The following is a 15,851-nucleotide window of genomic DNA, read 5'->3' as shown; positions in this document are numbered from 1 at the left end:
TAAAGAACTCTCTTATCTGTGCCTGCTTATCAAGCCATTTTGGCTCCACCTTCAAGTAGTGTGCCAGCTCCTGGGGGCCGGGGAGAAGGGATCTTCTTCCTCTCAGATTTATTTTCTCTCGGGAATCACAGCTTTTGTCCCTTCATTAGACATCACAGGAGGAGAACAATTCCAATCAAGGGAATGGGCTGGGAGAAGGCTGGGAACCTCCACATGTAATAATGTTTAAAAAAATAATGTTTACCCCATTTTAAATCACCATCATTGTCATCATCACCACCACTTCTGCTAATATTTGAGTGTCTCTACTGCCATCTCTTTTATTTCTCAACTGGTTCAGAAACCAGGTAGGAAGAAGGAGTTTACTTATTGAGCCCCTCGAACCCCAGTGGAGGCCAACAAGAATCCTTTCAGAAGGTCTTCATAATAAGAGTTTGGTAGTCATACATTGTTCCTTCGCCGTGTGAGAGGGTCCTGGGTGCCATGATGACCTTGAAAAGGAAGACAGCCATACCTTGACACAGCCTTCCTGGTACAGGTCTCCAGCTACAACCCCTTCCTGGTATACTTGGGTTTGCAGAGCAATCCAACCAAAGGTCTGATTCCTCACACAAGAAAGTCGATACTTTCGTGACTGGTGTGAGAAGGGTTCACTGGGCCCCTAGACCACCTCGGTCTCTGGAGCAGGTTCCCATCCCTCTCTAGAAAGCTCCTCTCCCTCTGCACTGTCAAGTTCTTCTGCTTTTCTTGACTTCCTAGCTAAACCAACATCTCTCTCTGCTGCACCGATGCAGAAGGAATACATGACTACAGGGGGAGGAGGAGCAAAAATACACAGGAAAATACCCCCCTGAAGCTGTCCTTGGAACATCCCACGATTCCCTGCTGGTTCATCCTCCAGACATACAACTTGGACTTCTTCACAAGGCCATCCTGGATGTATAAAGGTGTAGCACTACACACGCCTCAGAACGGCAGCTTCGATCAAACCTGTGGAATTTATTTCTTCGATTTATAAATTGTGGCTGACTGATGACTCTCTATATTCCCTGGTATGTAACGACTACTTTCAGGGATATCAACAAATCCAGGCCCAATCTACAGATTTCTAATTACGTACAAAAAGCAATCTGGAATCTTCCTTGGTTCATCCACTTCCTCGTGAAGAAATCCAGTGGGTCACCAAGCTTGCTGAACTGTCTCTTGAGACTCTCTTCTTTCAATTTTTTCGACTCCTTTTCTTTTTCAGGCCCTTGTCATCTCTCGTCTAAACAACAGAAATTCCCAACTGGCCCTCCTGCCCCCACTCTTCAAGCTCTGGCACCACTGCCATGGTGATCACTGAGAAACGCAGATCTGACCGCCTGACTCTGCCGTGCAGATGAAGAGCATGGGTGCTGGAGTCGGGCAACCCAAGGTTGAAGTCCTGACACTCCTACTGACTAACTGGGTAAGTCTCTTGACCACTCCAGGTTGTACTTTCCATATCTCAGCCTGGAAACAATACCAGTATCTACCTAGTTTGGAGGACTGATGGAATAATGCCTGTAAAGCACTTACCACTGTGCTTAGCATCCGGTAAGTACTCACAAAGTATTTACGATGATCACATATCCCAAGTGTTTGGGGCCTGGCAAATTCTGATCCCAGAAGACCTTTCAATTTGCATCACCTACTGATCTGCCAGGAGTCCCTAGGTGGTGCAAATGGTTAACGCTCTCGGCTGCTAACCAAAAGGTCAGAGGTTCAAGTCCACTCTGAGGTGCCTCGGAAGGAAGGCCTGGTGATCTCCTTCTGAAAGATCCTCCAATGAAAACTCTGTGGAGTACAGTTCCACTATGGCACACCTGGGGTCGCCATGAATCAGAGTTCACTAGACAGCAACCAGTTTTTTTTTTAACAATTCACACTGTGAATGCGACTGTCAGCCTCTGCACACGAGGTCACTGGTGTACCACAGATCCCTCAACGGGAATACTGGGACTTTATTTTTACCTCTAGGAGCCCTGGTGGTGCAGTGGTTAAAGGCTCGGCTGCTAACCAAAAGTTCTGTGGTTTGAACCCACCAGCCACTCTGTAGGAGAATGACGTGGCAGTCTGCTTCTGTAAGGATTTACAGCCTTGGAAACCCTACGGGGCAGTTCTACTTTATCCTATGGGGTCACTATGAGTTGGAATCAGCTCAACGGCAACAGGTTTTTTTTGTTTGTTTGTTTTGTTTATTTTTACCTCTAGCATGCTTGTTCTCCAAAATGTAAAAAGAATAGTTTCATAAATTTTCAACAAGGCTTTTATTAGGAGACATTAAAATTATCCGTATATACAGTATGGTGCTTTCTAAAATCTATGTATTTTTCTTGATATCTAATCATCTTTATTTCTAAGAACAAAGATAATTTTTTTCCCAAGCTGAAATACGCTGCCACCTTCAAGGCACACATGTGTGTTCTTCTCAGACTCACCAGAAGGGGGAGTGCGTGCATAAAGCGGGGAGTGCAAACACTCCCTCACAGGGGACAGAGCTATCCCAGAATTCATAACCTGGTGACACTATTTTCTTTATAATTACCGGCAGCCCAGAAGATGGGAGCATCTCGCCCCTGCAGTTCTTCATCAATGTTTGTTATAATCCACCTCATGCTTGCTTTATTATGAAAGAGAATTTTCATGTGATTTGCCCACTTCCCATGTACAGTTACCTGAATTCCTCATTGGTGAGGATTCCTACACGCTTCATTTCATTCCTCATAGCCCATGTGGAAAGAAACCATCTCACAGTGCTTAAGAGCACAGACTCTGAAGCCAGGTTGCCTGGATTCAAATCCTGGCTCTGCCACTTATTAGCTGTGTGGCCTTGGATAAGTTACTTAACCTCTCTGTGCTTCAGTTTCCTCATGGATAAAATGGGAATAACCATAAAGTTATTGTGAAGATGAAATGAGTCAATATGTGTAATGGGCTTAGAACAGTTGGCTACACAGTGAGTTTTGTATGTAATTTTGATCCTCCTACCACTATGCCTCTGCAGCTAGCTAGCAATCACAGCCTAAGAAAGGATGAGCAGACGCTCAATCTATCATCTGAAAGCTGCTCAATGAAGGAAACTTTATCAATGGATTCTACTGTACTTGGGAGTCAATGCTTCTAGCAATGGCTATGGGGGGCGGAGGGGCGGGGCAATGCAAAACTCAAAATGGAAGGAATTATCTATTTGCTCCAGAAACTCAGGGTGGTTTAGAAGCTCACATGTGTCAGAAAATATATGGCTCTAATAACTGCTGATGGTTCATAAACAGCCACCCAGAGGACCCCATACTATTGAGATTCTTATTTATGGGGAACACCATGGAGCCAGCAGCCCCTTTTTCTTTACAGTGCCCGGAAACGTTGCTCTGCCACCAGGAAGTCAACCCATCCATCACTAACATTCTCACTTCACAATGTGATTTCCACATTGGCCACAGCAAGAATATTTTCTCATTTCCATCATTCTTACAAATGTCCACCCATATTACCTGAGTTCATTTTTGTGAATTTCCACTATTTTTCTTTCCAGCTTCTGTGACTGCTTGGGGAAAATCTCAAACTCACTGATGTAATTCTCAGGATGCTCATCAGGGTGGTAATCACCAAGCTCAGCTGTACCCAGCAAAAAGCAAAGAGAAAGAGAGAGGTTGAGAACAAGAGCATGGTACATGGGGAACATCTCCTGCCACCCAAAAGAAGAGCGAGCAATAAGCTCACACCCAACAAATACATTGTGTCTATGGAAAGACTCCAGCCCGAGAGTCGAGAAGCTCGTATTCTTGTTCAGATCTAGCTGTGTGAGTTGAGGCACTTGTCTGAAACTGCCTAGGTCTCATTTTTCTCATCTATATCATGTCGTTGTTGTTAGCTGCCATCAAGTCAATTCCAACTCATGACGGCCTTATGTACAACAGAACATAACATTGCCGGTACTGCATCATCCTCACAGTCGCCAGCATGTTTGAGTCCACTATCATGGCTATTATGCCAACCCATCTCACCAAGGGTCTCCAATGTCCTCGTTGGCCCTTTACTTCACCAAACATGATGTCCTCCTCCAGCGAATGATCCCTCCTGATGAAGTGCCCAAAGCATGTGAGTTGGACCATATTCTGTTGTGATCAATAAGGTATTCATTGGCTAATTTTCAGAAGTAGATCGCCAGGCATCTCTTCCTAATCTGTCTTAGTCTAAAAGCTCCACTGAAACCTGTCCATCATGGGCGACCCTGCTGATATTTGAAATACCTGTGGCATAGCTTCCAGCATCACAGCCACACATAAGCTACCACAGTATGACCGGTGGTGGCATTTGTATGATAAAATGATTTCAATCAGAGTTTCTCAACGGGGGCACTACTGGCATTTCAGGGGCTAGATAATCCTTTCTTCTGTCTGATTTTCCAAAGCCTTGTAGGACATTTAGCATCCCTCCCTCTTGGGCACTAAATGTCATTGTGACAATCAAAAATGCCTCCTCCCAGTATTTACAAATGCTCTCTAGGACTGCAGGTGACACTGCCTCTAGATGGAAACCACTGGGCTTGTCTCAGCGTTCCTTTCAAGGCTGATATTGTCTGAGACTAGGAATTGCCTGGCTGGGGCTGCCTGCTGTGCGCTTTGCGTGGGTGCAGGCTCCTTCAGTGAAATATCACAACGTGAAGGAACCCAAGGGGATTGCACTCAAAAATGAACGGACTGCTCTTCAGATTAAAGTGCGCGTGTCTAAGACAGATGTGCAAATCAGGTGAAGGACGATGCTGGATTTAATTTTTTTTTTTACCTCCAGAGAGTCTTCTATGGTAAAAAGAAGGCAGTGTCTGCATGTATCTGAGTACCCCAAAGGCCTGGGAGAGGTGGGTGTGTGGACCCCAGCCTGGAGCAGCTCCGGTGATTTTCTGACAGTGGGATTACTGTCTCCTGATTTCATAAACTTGCTAAAGCAAATGAACCAGAAAGAGCAAGTATCTCAGGCAGAAATGGGGTACAGCACAGGAGGGAAGACTAAAGACGGTGGGAAAATTGTAGTAGAAGAAGCCCTTCACAAACATGACCTCAAAGAAGATCGAGACCAGTGTGCCTTGAGCACATCTGCAAGATCGCATCCAACTCTGTAATTTGTATCTACTGTCCCTTCATTGGAAACCCTGGTGTCGTAGTGGTTAAGTGCTACGGCTGCTAACCAAAGGGTCAGCAGTTCGAATCCACCAGGCGCTCCTTGGAAACCCTATGGGGCAGTTCTACTCTGTCCTATAGGGTCGCTATGAGTTGGAATCAACTCGTTGGCACTGGGTTTGGTTTTTGGTTTGATCCATTCATTGTCAAATCATTTAATGACAGTAAAAGGGAAAAACTGGGAGGAAAGGAAAGTTCTTTAAAGCTTCTTAATAGGATTCACATTACCAAGTTTTTAAAAAGCCTAAACTGTATACCACATGAGGAAGGCCTTATAAAAAAAAAGATTCAAGGAAAGCATCACCCATAAGGTAGAGATTGAGTAATTTGATCATATCAAAATTGAAAGATTTCTGTTTATTGAAGGATAAACCCACCCAGACCACAGTCAAAATAACAGGGAAATGGCAAGTTGGGAGAAAAAAAATTGCAAAGCCTGAAGTTGACAAGGCCTAAGATCTAGAATAAAGAAGAAATTCCAACAAATCAGTAAGAAAATGATCAGGAAGACCAACAGAAAATTGTCAAAGGATATGAATGGGCAATTCACAGAAGAAAAACTCAATGGGCTAGCTTATGAAGAAATGTTCAAACTTATTAGTAATCAGAGACACCATAACAAGAAGGTGTCACATTACATCTAGAAGACTGGCAAAAATTTCGAAAGTTGGAAAATGTTACATGCTAGCAAAGATGTGAGGAAATGGAAACCCTTGTGCACCACCAGGGGCATTCCAAGTGGGTGTAGCTCTCCTAGAGAGCAGGCTGGAAGTATTTAGGCAAATATTATGACCTAGCAATCCCACTTCTGGGCATATATCCTAGAAAAACTTTAGGTCCATGAAATAATATGTTCAAGGTTGTTCGTCACACATAGCTCACGACAGTCAGGACTTGGTAACAACGTGGGTGTTCATGGTTGTTGGGATGGATAAGTAAAACACGGAACATGCATACCACAGGCACTCCATACCTCTTAAAAGCAACAAAACAGATGTACACTGAGCAAAGCGGCTAGAGATCAAAAGCTGTGACCTAAATTTTATGGAAGGTATAAAATAAGTTCTATACTCCCATTTAACTAATGAAATTTGAAAGTACATACACACGCAAAACAATGCCAAGCATTTCAAAAGGATATATGCAGAGTCAAAAATGTATATCAATCCTTTGGGACAGAAGTGGAGAATAACGGAAAAAAAGGAAAATCAATCAATCAACCAATGGATGTGCCTAAGGGGGCCAATGATGATAATAGGCCATGAACTGATGATTAACTCAACCTTCTCCACCTAAGTTCCAAAAGAAATGCACATAGAAACACACACACACACATACATGCATGTCCCCTTGTGAGCTGGCTTTGGGTCTAGAAATTTAAAAATGTAGGAGATGGCATAACCCAGTGTTTCCATCTTCCACAATTAACGGTCCAGCTATGTGACATTTTGGAAACCCTGGTGGCGTAGTGGTTAAGTGCTACGGCTGCTAACCAAGAGGCTGGCAGTTCAAATCCTCCAGGCGCTCCTTGGAAACTCTATGGGGCAGTTCTACTCTGTCCTACAGGGTCGCTATGAGTCAGGATAGACTCAACGGCAGTGGGTTATATGACATTAGGTCATCTTCAATGCAAATGTCAGCTTGCGGTGTGTTTGGTGAGGGAGGGCGTTATTTGTGGGGGCACTTCTCTTCCCAGGAAAGCTCGTAGGTTTCAAGTGACCTGTACAGCCAAAAGCTGCTAATGAGTCCTCTAACAAAGACAAGAAATTTTAAAGAAATGGCCGTGGAAACCACACAGGGTTGCTGACGAGGTGAAGGTCAATGCCTTCCCTACGACAAGTTCTGCTCTCTCATCCCTTAAAGTTTGTTTGTAAGTCTTGCTTCAGTTTAACCAGGAGGCAGTTTTTTAATGACTAAGAACTTCTAACTATTCATATTTCATTTTTTAATACCAAGAGGAGTTGGGTAAGCAGTTTGTGGTAAGTAACAGTAACATATGGCACACTGGGAGGCTTACAGTTTGAAACAAACCCTAGAATTTTTCTAAGAGAATTCAACTGTCATAAAAATCCAAGTAGTTTGAAGCAGAAGGGTGGGGTAACACTGTTAGTTGTCATCAAGTCAGCCCCCACTCACAGCAACCTTATGTATAACAGAACTTAGCTTTGCCAAGTCCTGTGTCATTCTCACAATCGTTCACATGTTTGAGCCCATAGTTACAGCCACTGTGTCAATCCATCTAACGGAGGGTTTCCCTCATTTTTGCTGACCCTCTACTTTACCAAATATGATATCATTTTCTAGTCTTTCTTGATGACTGTCCAAAGTAAGTCGAAGTCATGCCATCCTCACTTCTAAGAAGCATTCTGGCTGTACTTCCTCCAAGATGGACTTGTTTGTTCTTCTGGCAGTCCACAGTATATTCAATATTCTTTGCCAACACAATTTGAATATGTCAATTTTCCTTTGATCTTCCTTTTTCATTGTCCAACTTTCACATGCATGTGAGGTGACTAAAAGGACTATGGCTTGGGTCAGATGCACCTTAGTCATCAAAGTGATGTCAGACATGTAACATCAGGTGGTACTGTGAAAAGGGGCAAGCTGGACAAGGGCATTTCCCTGGCTTGGAGATGATTCGTTCCACAAGAACTGAAGATACAGGAGTTACATCCCTACTGTCAACTCCTACAAGACCCTTCCTTGACTCACCTTGTTGGGTTAGGGGTCCCTCCTAATGGTTCCAACAACATCCCATGTTTCCCCTTATGTATCCATTAACTTATCATCATAACTGTCTGTTATTTTTGTTCCACAAAGGAGCTTTGTATTTCAGTGGCTGACACCTAGCAGCTGCTTAGTAAATATTTGGGGAACACGTTAACAAATGAGGTAGGTAGTGAATATCTTCCCAGCAGACAAATGACCACTCTTCCCCAAGTACAGCAAGAAAGCACACAGTTCAGGCAAGTGCACTGATTCATTTAATGTATTTATTAGAGAACCTACTGTGTGCCAGGCCCTGGGATATTGTAGGACCCAAAATCCTACTCCCATAGGATTCAACACAGGGGAAATACATAATGAACCCAAAAACAGCTCGACAAGATAATTTCAGATGTAGGTGCTTAAAAGGCAACAAAATAGGATGCTGTGATAAAGAATGATGTGCAGGAGGGGTGAGATAGCTAGACAGAACAATCCAGGAAGGCTTCTCAGAAGAAGTGATATCTCAACTGAGTCCTGAGTATCTGTTGTTGTTAGTTTCTGTTAAGTCAGTTCCAACTCCTGGTGACCTTGTGTATTACAGAATGAAACGCTACCCTGTCCTGCACCACCTTCATGATTGTTGGTATGTTTGAGTCTATTGTTGTGGCTGTTGAGGCAATCCATCTCACTGAGGGTTTCCCTGGTTTTCACTGACCTACTTTGCCAAACATAATGTTCTTTTCCAGGTATTGGTTTTTCCTGATAATATGTCCAAAATAAGAGAGTTGAAGTCCCATCATCCTTCCTTTTGGTTGTGTTTCTTCTAAGACTGATTAGATCATTCTTCTGGCAGTCCTTGAGATAGCCAATATTCTTCACCAATACCACAACACTGTGATGTTGGTCTGAATATTTAGAAGGAACCAAGACATCCATAGGGATTGAACACACCAGGCAGAGGAGACAACACATACAATGATCCCTCCATATTGCTACTTGTAGAAGGAACAGGAAAGAAGAGATCTTTACCCATGAAGGATATAAATAGAGCCCTACGATTTTTGTAAGTTTGTTTTGCAATATGTAGTTATGAAAAAAATTGCATGTATTGAATATGCTTTTTTTTTTCAGTATGTACAGATAGCAAAACTCTGGGTGGATGACTATTGTTTATACACCCAGAATATACTGAAGCTTAAAACCTGCTCCTCCAAACAGCTTTAGCAAACAAGGAGCCAGTGAAAAGTCACGTTGCCTCGTAGTGGCTGCACATTCCCTATTACTGTCTGCAAGAATAAGTTATTCTGACAAAGCAGATCCTTATCTGCATTTCTAAATGATCTCAGGGGCTGCTAACGTATTCACTCTGAGCATCACAGACCTTCGTGAATCAGCTTTCTCTTAATTCACAATGAATGGTGCATAGACTTCACCACACTGGAGAGCTGAAAGGTCTCTTCCAGGACTCCAGGCCATTTCCAGCTCTGTCTCCACAGTAGCTAATACAGTGTGTGCGGGCAATGATAACTGCAAGGAGGGATAAAATTGGGCCTTTCTGCTCTGGATGGTGCCTTTGTGGCTTTATTTCAAACATAAAATAGGATGGAGAGCTTTCCATTAGAGATCCATGGAGAATTGGCAATAATTCTCTAATGCCTAAACGCCTTCTGGAAACCCTGGTGGCATACTGGTTAAACGCTACGGCTACTAACCAAAAGGATGACAGTTCAGATCCACCAGGCGCTCTTTGGAAACCCATGGGACAGTTCTACTCTGTCCTATAGGGTCGCTATGAGTCAGAATCAACTAGACGGCAATAAGTTTGGTTTGGTTTTTTTTAATGCCTTCTGAAATCCTCATACACTGGTCTGTTGCTTGGATTCATACCGAGTCCCTTAACTAGGAATTGGTGATCTTCACGGTGAAGAAAGACAACTATGAGTTTTCAACAACCTCTCACTCGGATGTGAGAGGCTGCTTTCGGAATCACCTACTTCACCTGGGGGCAGATGGCAGGGACTCTCCTACTTCTATCACAGCACTGCCGTCATTATGACCACTTTAAACTTGGATGTCCCTGAGCGTTGTGACACCTCTGCCAAAACCAGATACCAAGGAGTAGGCTGCTTCCAGGGAAGGAGAAAAAAACACACATATACCCACTTTGGAATTTTCAGAGACCACACACCTGAGAATAGGATCAAAGGAACAGTGCAGAGTATCCCACACGGACAGTGACGGGCAACAATAAAATCCCCAGGAGAATGAGGGCTTCTCTCTTGAGCAGTGAGTGAAGACTGACTCCTTGACATCGTGAGAGAGATATCCATCATACCCACTCATGCCCCATCACAAGCTCTTCCGCGATTCCAGAGCCATAAGAGTAACATGCTCACTCGGCAATCTCTCTCTTTCATCTCTGTCTCTCTGACTTTGTCTGTCTCTGTCTCTCCGTAACTTTGTCGGTCTGTCTCTCTGTCTCTGTCTTTGTCTGCCTAACTCTCTCTCTCTCTCTCTCTGACTTCCAGCTTCTCCCTTTTTCCTTCTGCCTGCCTCCCAGCTCATAAACATGCTGCAAAGGACTGGATCACCTGGGTCCCTGCAGACAGCCCTTACAGCCAGCTGCCTCCCAACTGGCCCAGGGAAACAGGAACACCTGAGCCTGTTCTTCAGGGGTGCTGGGTCCATCGCCATGGCAATGTGCTGCCTCAGGACCTAGAGACCGACTTCCCTCAAACTGCTGTCCTTATAAGGTGGAAAATAACTGTTCCCCATCCCCCTACATCCACCCACGCACATAGGCCCATGCCTTGTTCCATCCTGAAAACAACAGCAGCCTCCACTCTGCTGGGGCCTGGGCTGGCCTGGCCCCTGCGGAATCGTCACATAGTCAGGCGAGGAGGCAGTAGTACCCCCGCTTAATACACGGAGAAACCGATGCTAAAAGAGCTTAAGTAATTTCTCCATGGTAAAATAATTAGGAAATGGGGGGAGGGGAGTGGGAGATTCAAACTGAGGCTGACAGACTGTGAACTAGAGCTTTCCTCCCTGAATTTTTTTTTAAGTTACCATTGAGTCAATTTCAATTCATGGCAACCCCACATATTACAGAGTAGAACTGCTCCATAGGGTTTTGTAGGCTGTAATCTTAAGGCAAGCAGATTGCCAGAACTTTCCTCCATGGTGCCACATGGTTGGTGGGTTTGAACCACCAACCTGTAGGTTAGTAGTTTAACACAAACAATTTGCACCACCCAGGGACCCTTCCTCCCCATATTACATTGCTAGAAAAATTGAGGAATTGGGTATCATATAAATGTGCATAAATATCACCAGGGACAACCCCCTATTGGACGCCTAATTTCCTGGGCAATAGTTATTCCCCTTCAACATGCCCATGAGGCCCCACACCTGATGGTGTAAGCTCAAAATATAAAATATCCACACCCTTTCAGAACTTGTTGTAAAACCACGAGCCCACCCCTTCCAGAGAGACTTTAAGCTGTACTGACAGAGCCTGCAGAGGCCCCTGTGAACACCTCAGTCCAGCCTTTCCCCAGGACTCCACGGCTTCAAAGGGGTGAAAAATAGGGGCCATGTTGCTAAGCTACCCAGTCTCAAACCACACGCATGGACAGTATGGGCACAGGTCGGGGCGGAGGGACAGCTCCCAGCAGCCCAGGCTGTACAGACACCTCTAGGAGCCCAGGACAACAGCGGGGATGGGCGAGCCACGGCCACACTCACCTTGAACAATACAGGCCCCCAGGTAGGCAGCGTCGGAAAAGGAGCACAGCAGTCGGCCATGGAAAATATCTCTTTTAATTTGCAGGTACAAAAGGTACCTGTAACACAAAAGGAGAAAGAGGCGCCATCAGTTTTGTCTAAAGCATGGAAGACATAGAAGGACTGTTCACTTCATCTACACCTATGTCACCAGGACCCTACCTAGACATGCCAGATCCCCCATGGGGCAAGCAGAGAAAAATTGAGAAGGGCCTTCTGAGTTGAGAAAATCTGAAGTGTCCACAGCTGAGCAGATCTTAGCAGGCTCCAAAGCTAGGTAGGTTCTGCCTTTTCAAAGACACACGAGACCAGCACTGAAGAAAGCCAACAGAGCCTGGCCAGCCCCTGCTCCAGCAGGAAATCCCATACAGTGACAACCACGGCCACCATCACCACCACCCACATCACAGTTACGTGCTGCCCAAGTGCTTTAAAAGTCTGCTTGAAGTGGAAGAGTGAGAAAACTAATCCAGTCAATATACCAAGTGTAGCCTCGTTACAACAATAATAATAATTAAAAAAAAAAAAATGACAAGCCCCATCATTTCTCAGGGGCAGGCTCACATTAATCCATCTCAAAATAAAAGACCTAGTTATGAGGCCAGAAAGCCGATTTATTCACTACTACAGTCACTAGTTTTTTTTTTTTTTTACATTTGTCTTAGGAGTCCCTGGGTGGGTGCAAATGATTAACATGATCAGCTGCTAACCAAAAGGTTGGAGGTTCCAGTCTACCCAGAGGTACCTCGGGAGAAAGGCCTGGTGATCCGCTTCCAAAAAATCAGCCATCAAAAACCCTGTGGAACATAGCTCTACTCTGACACACATGGAATTGCCGTGAGTCATAATCCACTCGCCAGCAGTCGATACAGCTGTCATCTGTTTAGTGTCCTTTCCCTTGTCTCGAGATGGCACACTCAAATGCCAGCAGGGGCCAGGCACACTAGTTACTGAGTGGAATGGGCTGCATAAGGGCTCTGGGAGGCAGAATGGAAGGTAGCAGCTCCTTACAAAGGGGCCCAGCACTGTGCTCATCCAACCTGTGCCATCAGCTTTTTCAGAAAATAAGGGAGAATGAGTTTCTAAGCAAAATCCTTTGAATTTTAAATGTTGCAACAAAGCCTTTTTTTCCCCAACACTCTGTGGCACCAAAAAATGTACATGTGGGCCCGATTCAGCCTAGGGACCGCCAGTTTGCAACTTCTGGCTCAGGCTGATCTTGCCACCTTCCTTTCCATTCCCCCACACTGAGCAAGCCCTCTTCAGCTGTATTCTTCTTCCTAGGCCATGTGAATTCTTTCATGCGATGCTTCAGGAATTGGGTTTACTGCTTCTAGCTAATGTAATTTTGCCAACGTAGGCAGATTCTTTCCACGTTTATTTTAGAGTTTAATTCTCAGGGACCAATCTTATATTTTTCTTTCCATGTTCTCAGGGGAGGACACCTCACAGTTTTAGTGACAATCTCCAGTGCTCAAATACGTTTGATCTTTACTCAACCTAGTGAGGCATGACACACAGCGTCATCCCCATTTAGGAGGCAAAGGAATTGGGATCAGAAACGGTGATTAATTCGCTAAGGTCCTGCAGGTGTTCCCACCCCCAGGGCGCTGGGGTCCATTCAGGCGCTGACTCACTGCACACCCACCACAGGCGCTGAAGGAGGTAGCCGCTTGTGATGCTCTGATTCCACGAGTCCTTATCTCGCTCTTGCAGTATGGCACTGGGACACGGGGGGACCCAAATGACATGCCTGTGTCCCCAATTTCATACAGAATGTTGTGCAGGAGATAAGGGCAGTGCTAATAAATTTCTTGTTTGGAGTTTGGTATGCATTTTGTCAGAGAAGCAATATTACACTTGGTAGATAAGAACTCGGACTAGTTCCCTCAACTAGTGCCTCTCAACTGTAATGATCACATGAACACCTAGAAATCTTATTAAAATGTGGATTCTGACTCAGTGGGTTGGGCACGAGGTTCCATACTTCTAATCAGCCCCGAGGTGATGCTGGGGCTACATGTTCTCAACCACACGGTGAGTAATAAAGTTCTAAGTCAGTGGTTCTCAGCAGGGTTTCGAACCAGTTCATTCCGAAGATTCCCAGGCGATTCTTTCCACCCTAGATATACTGAATCAGAATCTACATTTGAACAAGATCCCCAGGTAATCCTCTTGTGAAAATGCCAATTCTGACTCAGTATATCTGGGGTGGAAATGCAAATTCTCAGGAGGGGTTCAAACCGGAACAAGCCCTGGTTCTCAGCCCTGACCGCACATTAGAATCATGTGGGTGAGCTTTTAAAACTACCAATGCCGTGGGCACTTCCCAGGCCCAGTTAAATCAGATCCAGGTCCACATAAAACATGCACACAAATGTTCATAGCAGCATTACTCGTAACAGTTAAAAAGTGGAAATGACCCAAGTGTCTATCAATTGATAAATGGAGAGACAAATGTATGTATCCATACAGTGTAATATTATCCAGCCATTAAAAGGAATGAAGTTCTGATACATGCTACAGTTTGGAGGAAAACATTATGCTAAGTGAAAAAAGCCAGACACAAAAGGCCACATAATGTAAGATTCCATTTATAGGAAATGCCCAGAATAGACAAATCCAAAGAAAACAAGCAGATTAGTGGTTGCCAAAGGCTGGCAAGAAGAGGGTAATGGAGGAGTGACTGCTAATGGATATGGGGTTTCTTTTGGGGGTGATGAAAATGTTCTGAATTTAGATAATGGTGATAGTGGCACAACTTTGTAAACATACTAAAAATCACTTATATACTTTAAAAGGGTAGATTTTATTGTATACGAATTAAATCTCAATAAAAAATTGAATGAGAAAAAAATACTTCATTTCAGGTAATGTGGTGTGTGCGCACATGTTGGTTTTAATCTACCCACAATTGTTGTTGTTGTTAGGTGCCGTCAAGCCTGTTCCGACTCATAACGACCCTATAAGACAGAAGAGAGCTGCCCCGTAGAGTTTCCAAGGAGCAGCTGGGCTCCAATCTAGCCACTAGAGGCAATTATTCAATATCTGCTGCACCTAATCAGAAGGCCATGAGGGCAGTGGTGGTTCAGTGGTAGAGTTCTCTCCTTCCATGAAGGAGACCCAGGTTCAGTTCCCAGCCAATGCGCCTCACGTGCAGCCTCCACCCGGCTGTCAGTGGAGGTTTGCGTGTTGCTATGGTGCTGAAGAGATTTCAGAGGAGCTTTTAGACTGAGACAGAATAGGAAGAATGGCCTGGTGATCTTCTGGAAAAATCAGCCAATGAAAACCTTATAAATCCCAACAGTCCCGTCTACAACCGATCACGGGGATGGTGCAGGACTGGGCAGCGTTGCGTTCCATGGGTCACCATGAGTAGGGCCAACTCCACGGCAGCTGACAACAACGATCAGAAGCCCACACTCTTAGCTTCTACCAAGTGCAGGGCTCCCACAAGCTTTGCAGGCTGTGTGAATTGCCACAAGAGATGTGATAGTGACTTTACTTGCGACACAAGCAGTGTTCATGATATGTGGAAAGTTTAGAACTCTGCAGAGTGTCTCCACTCTCGGCTGAACAAGGTAGAGCTCTGGTGGTCCCAGCAGCAACTGCCCTTCAAGCGGCGTCCAGGCCAAGCCTCTGTCAGGTCCTGCCTTTGGTCATTGCTGGAGGAGTCTGCTCTGCTGCGTTTACCTCTGTGGAAGCCCTCATGCCAGCCAAGGCACTGAGCTTACAGAGTGGGCTGTGCAGTGGGTTAGAGCCCACGGCTAATGTATTTACATTTGTAGCAGAAATCCTTCTGAGACTTGCTTCTCTTTTAGCTTTCCACCCATTGGCAAGATGGCGGGAGAGGAGACACATTGTCTTCTTCTGCCTTTAACTACTGGTGGCTGCCAATGTTTCCCAAAAGAAACTGATAGTTTTGAAGATTCAAATTGCCTTGAAAGAGCAGTGAGTGGTTCTCAGATTTTTTTTTTAAATCACCTGGAGAGCTTATGGAAGTGCAGGTTGCTGGGCACAACACCTCCCCCGCCCTTCCACCACCGCACCTCCCAAGTTTCTTCCTCAGGAGATCTGTATTTATAACAAGTTCCGGGGACCACACTTGGAGAACCACAGCCCTAGACCACTCGCAATACCAACGTCACAAAAAAC

The 15,851-nt window shown here is 44.8% G+C and overlaps 1 protein-coding gene across 1 annotated transcript in view; it reads right to left on the bottom strand.

Moving 5' to 3' along the window:
* The window catches only part of FRMD3 (FERM domain containing 3), a 364,989-nt gene that overhangs the window by 104,714 nt on the left and 244,424 nt on the right, over window positions 1-15,851 (bottom strand). Inside the window, exons 5-6 of the mRNA XM_003407817.3 lie at window positions 11,658-11,755; window positions 3,516-3,639 (exon numbers count right to left, since the gene is read on the bottom strand). Coding sequence (XP_003407865.1) covers window positions 3,516-3,639; window positions 11,658-11,755 — 222 coding nt within the window. The remainder of the gene's footprint in view (window positions 1-3,515; window positions 3,640-11,657; window positions 11,756-15,851) is intronic.

The sequence above is a fragment of the Loxodonta africana genome, chromosome 9 (genome assembly GCF_030014295.1).
Source record: "Loxodonta africana isolate mLoxAfr1 chromosome 9, mLoxAfr1.hap2, whole genome shotgun sequence".
Taxonomy (NCBI): domain Eukaryota; kingdom Metazoa; phylum Chordata; class Mammalia; order Proboscidea; family Elephantidae; genus Loxodonta; species Loxodonta africana.
This window is presented reverse-complemented; position numbering and strand designations above follow the sequence as displayed.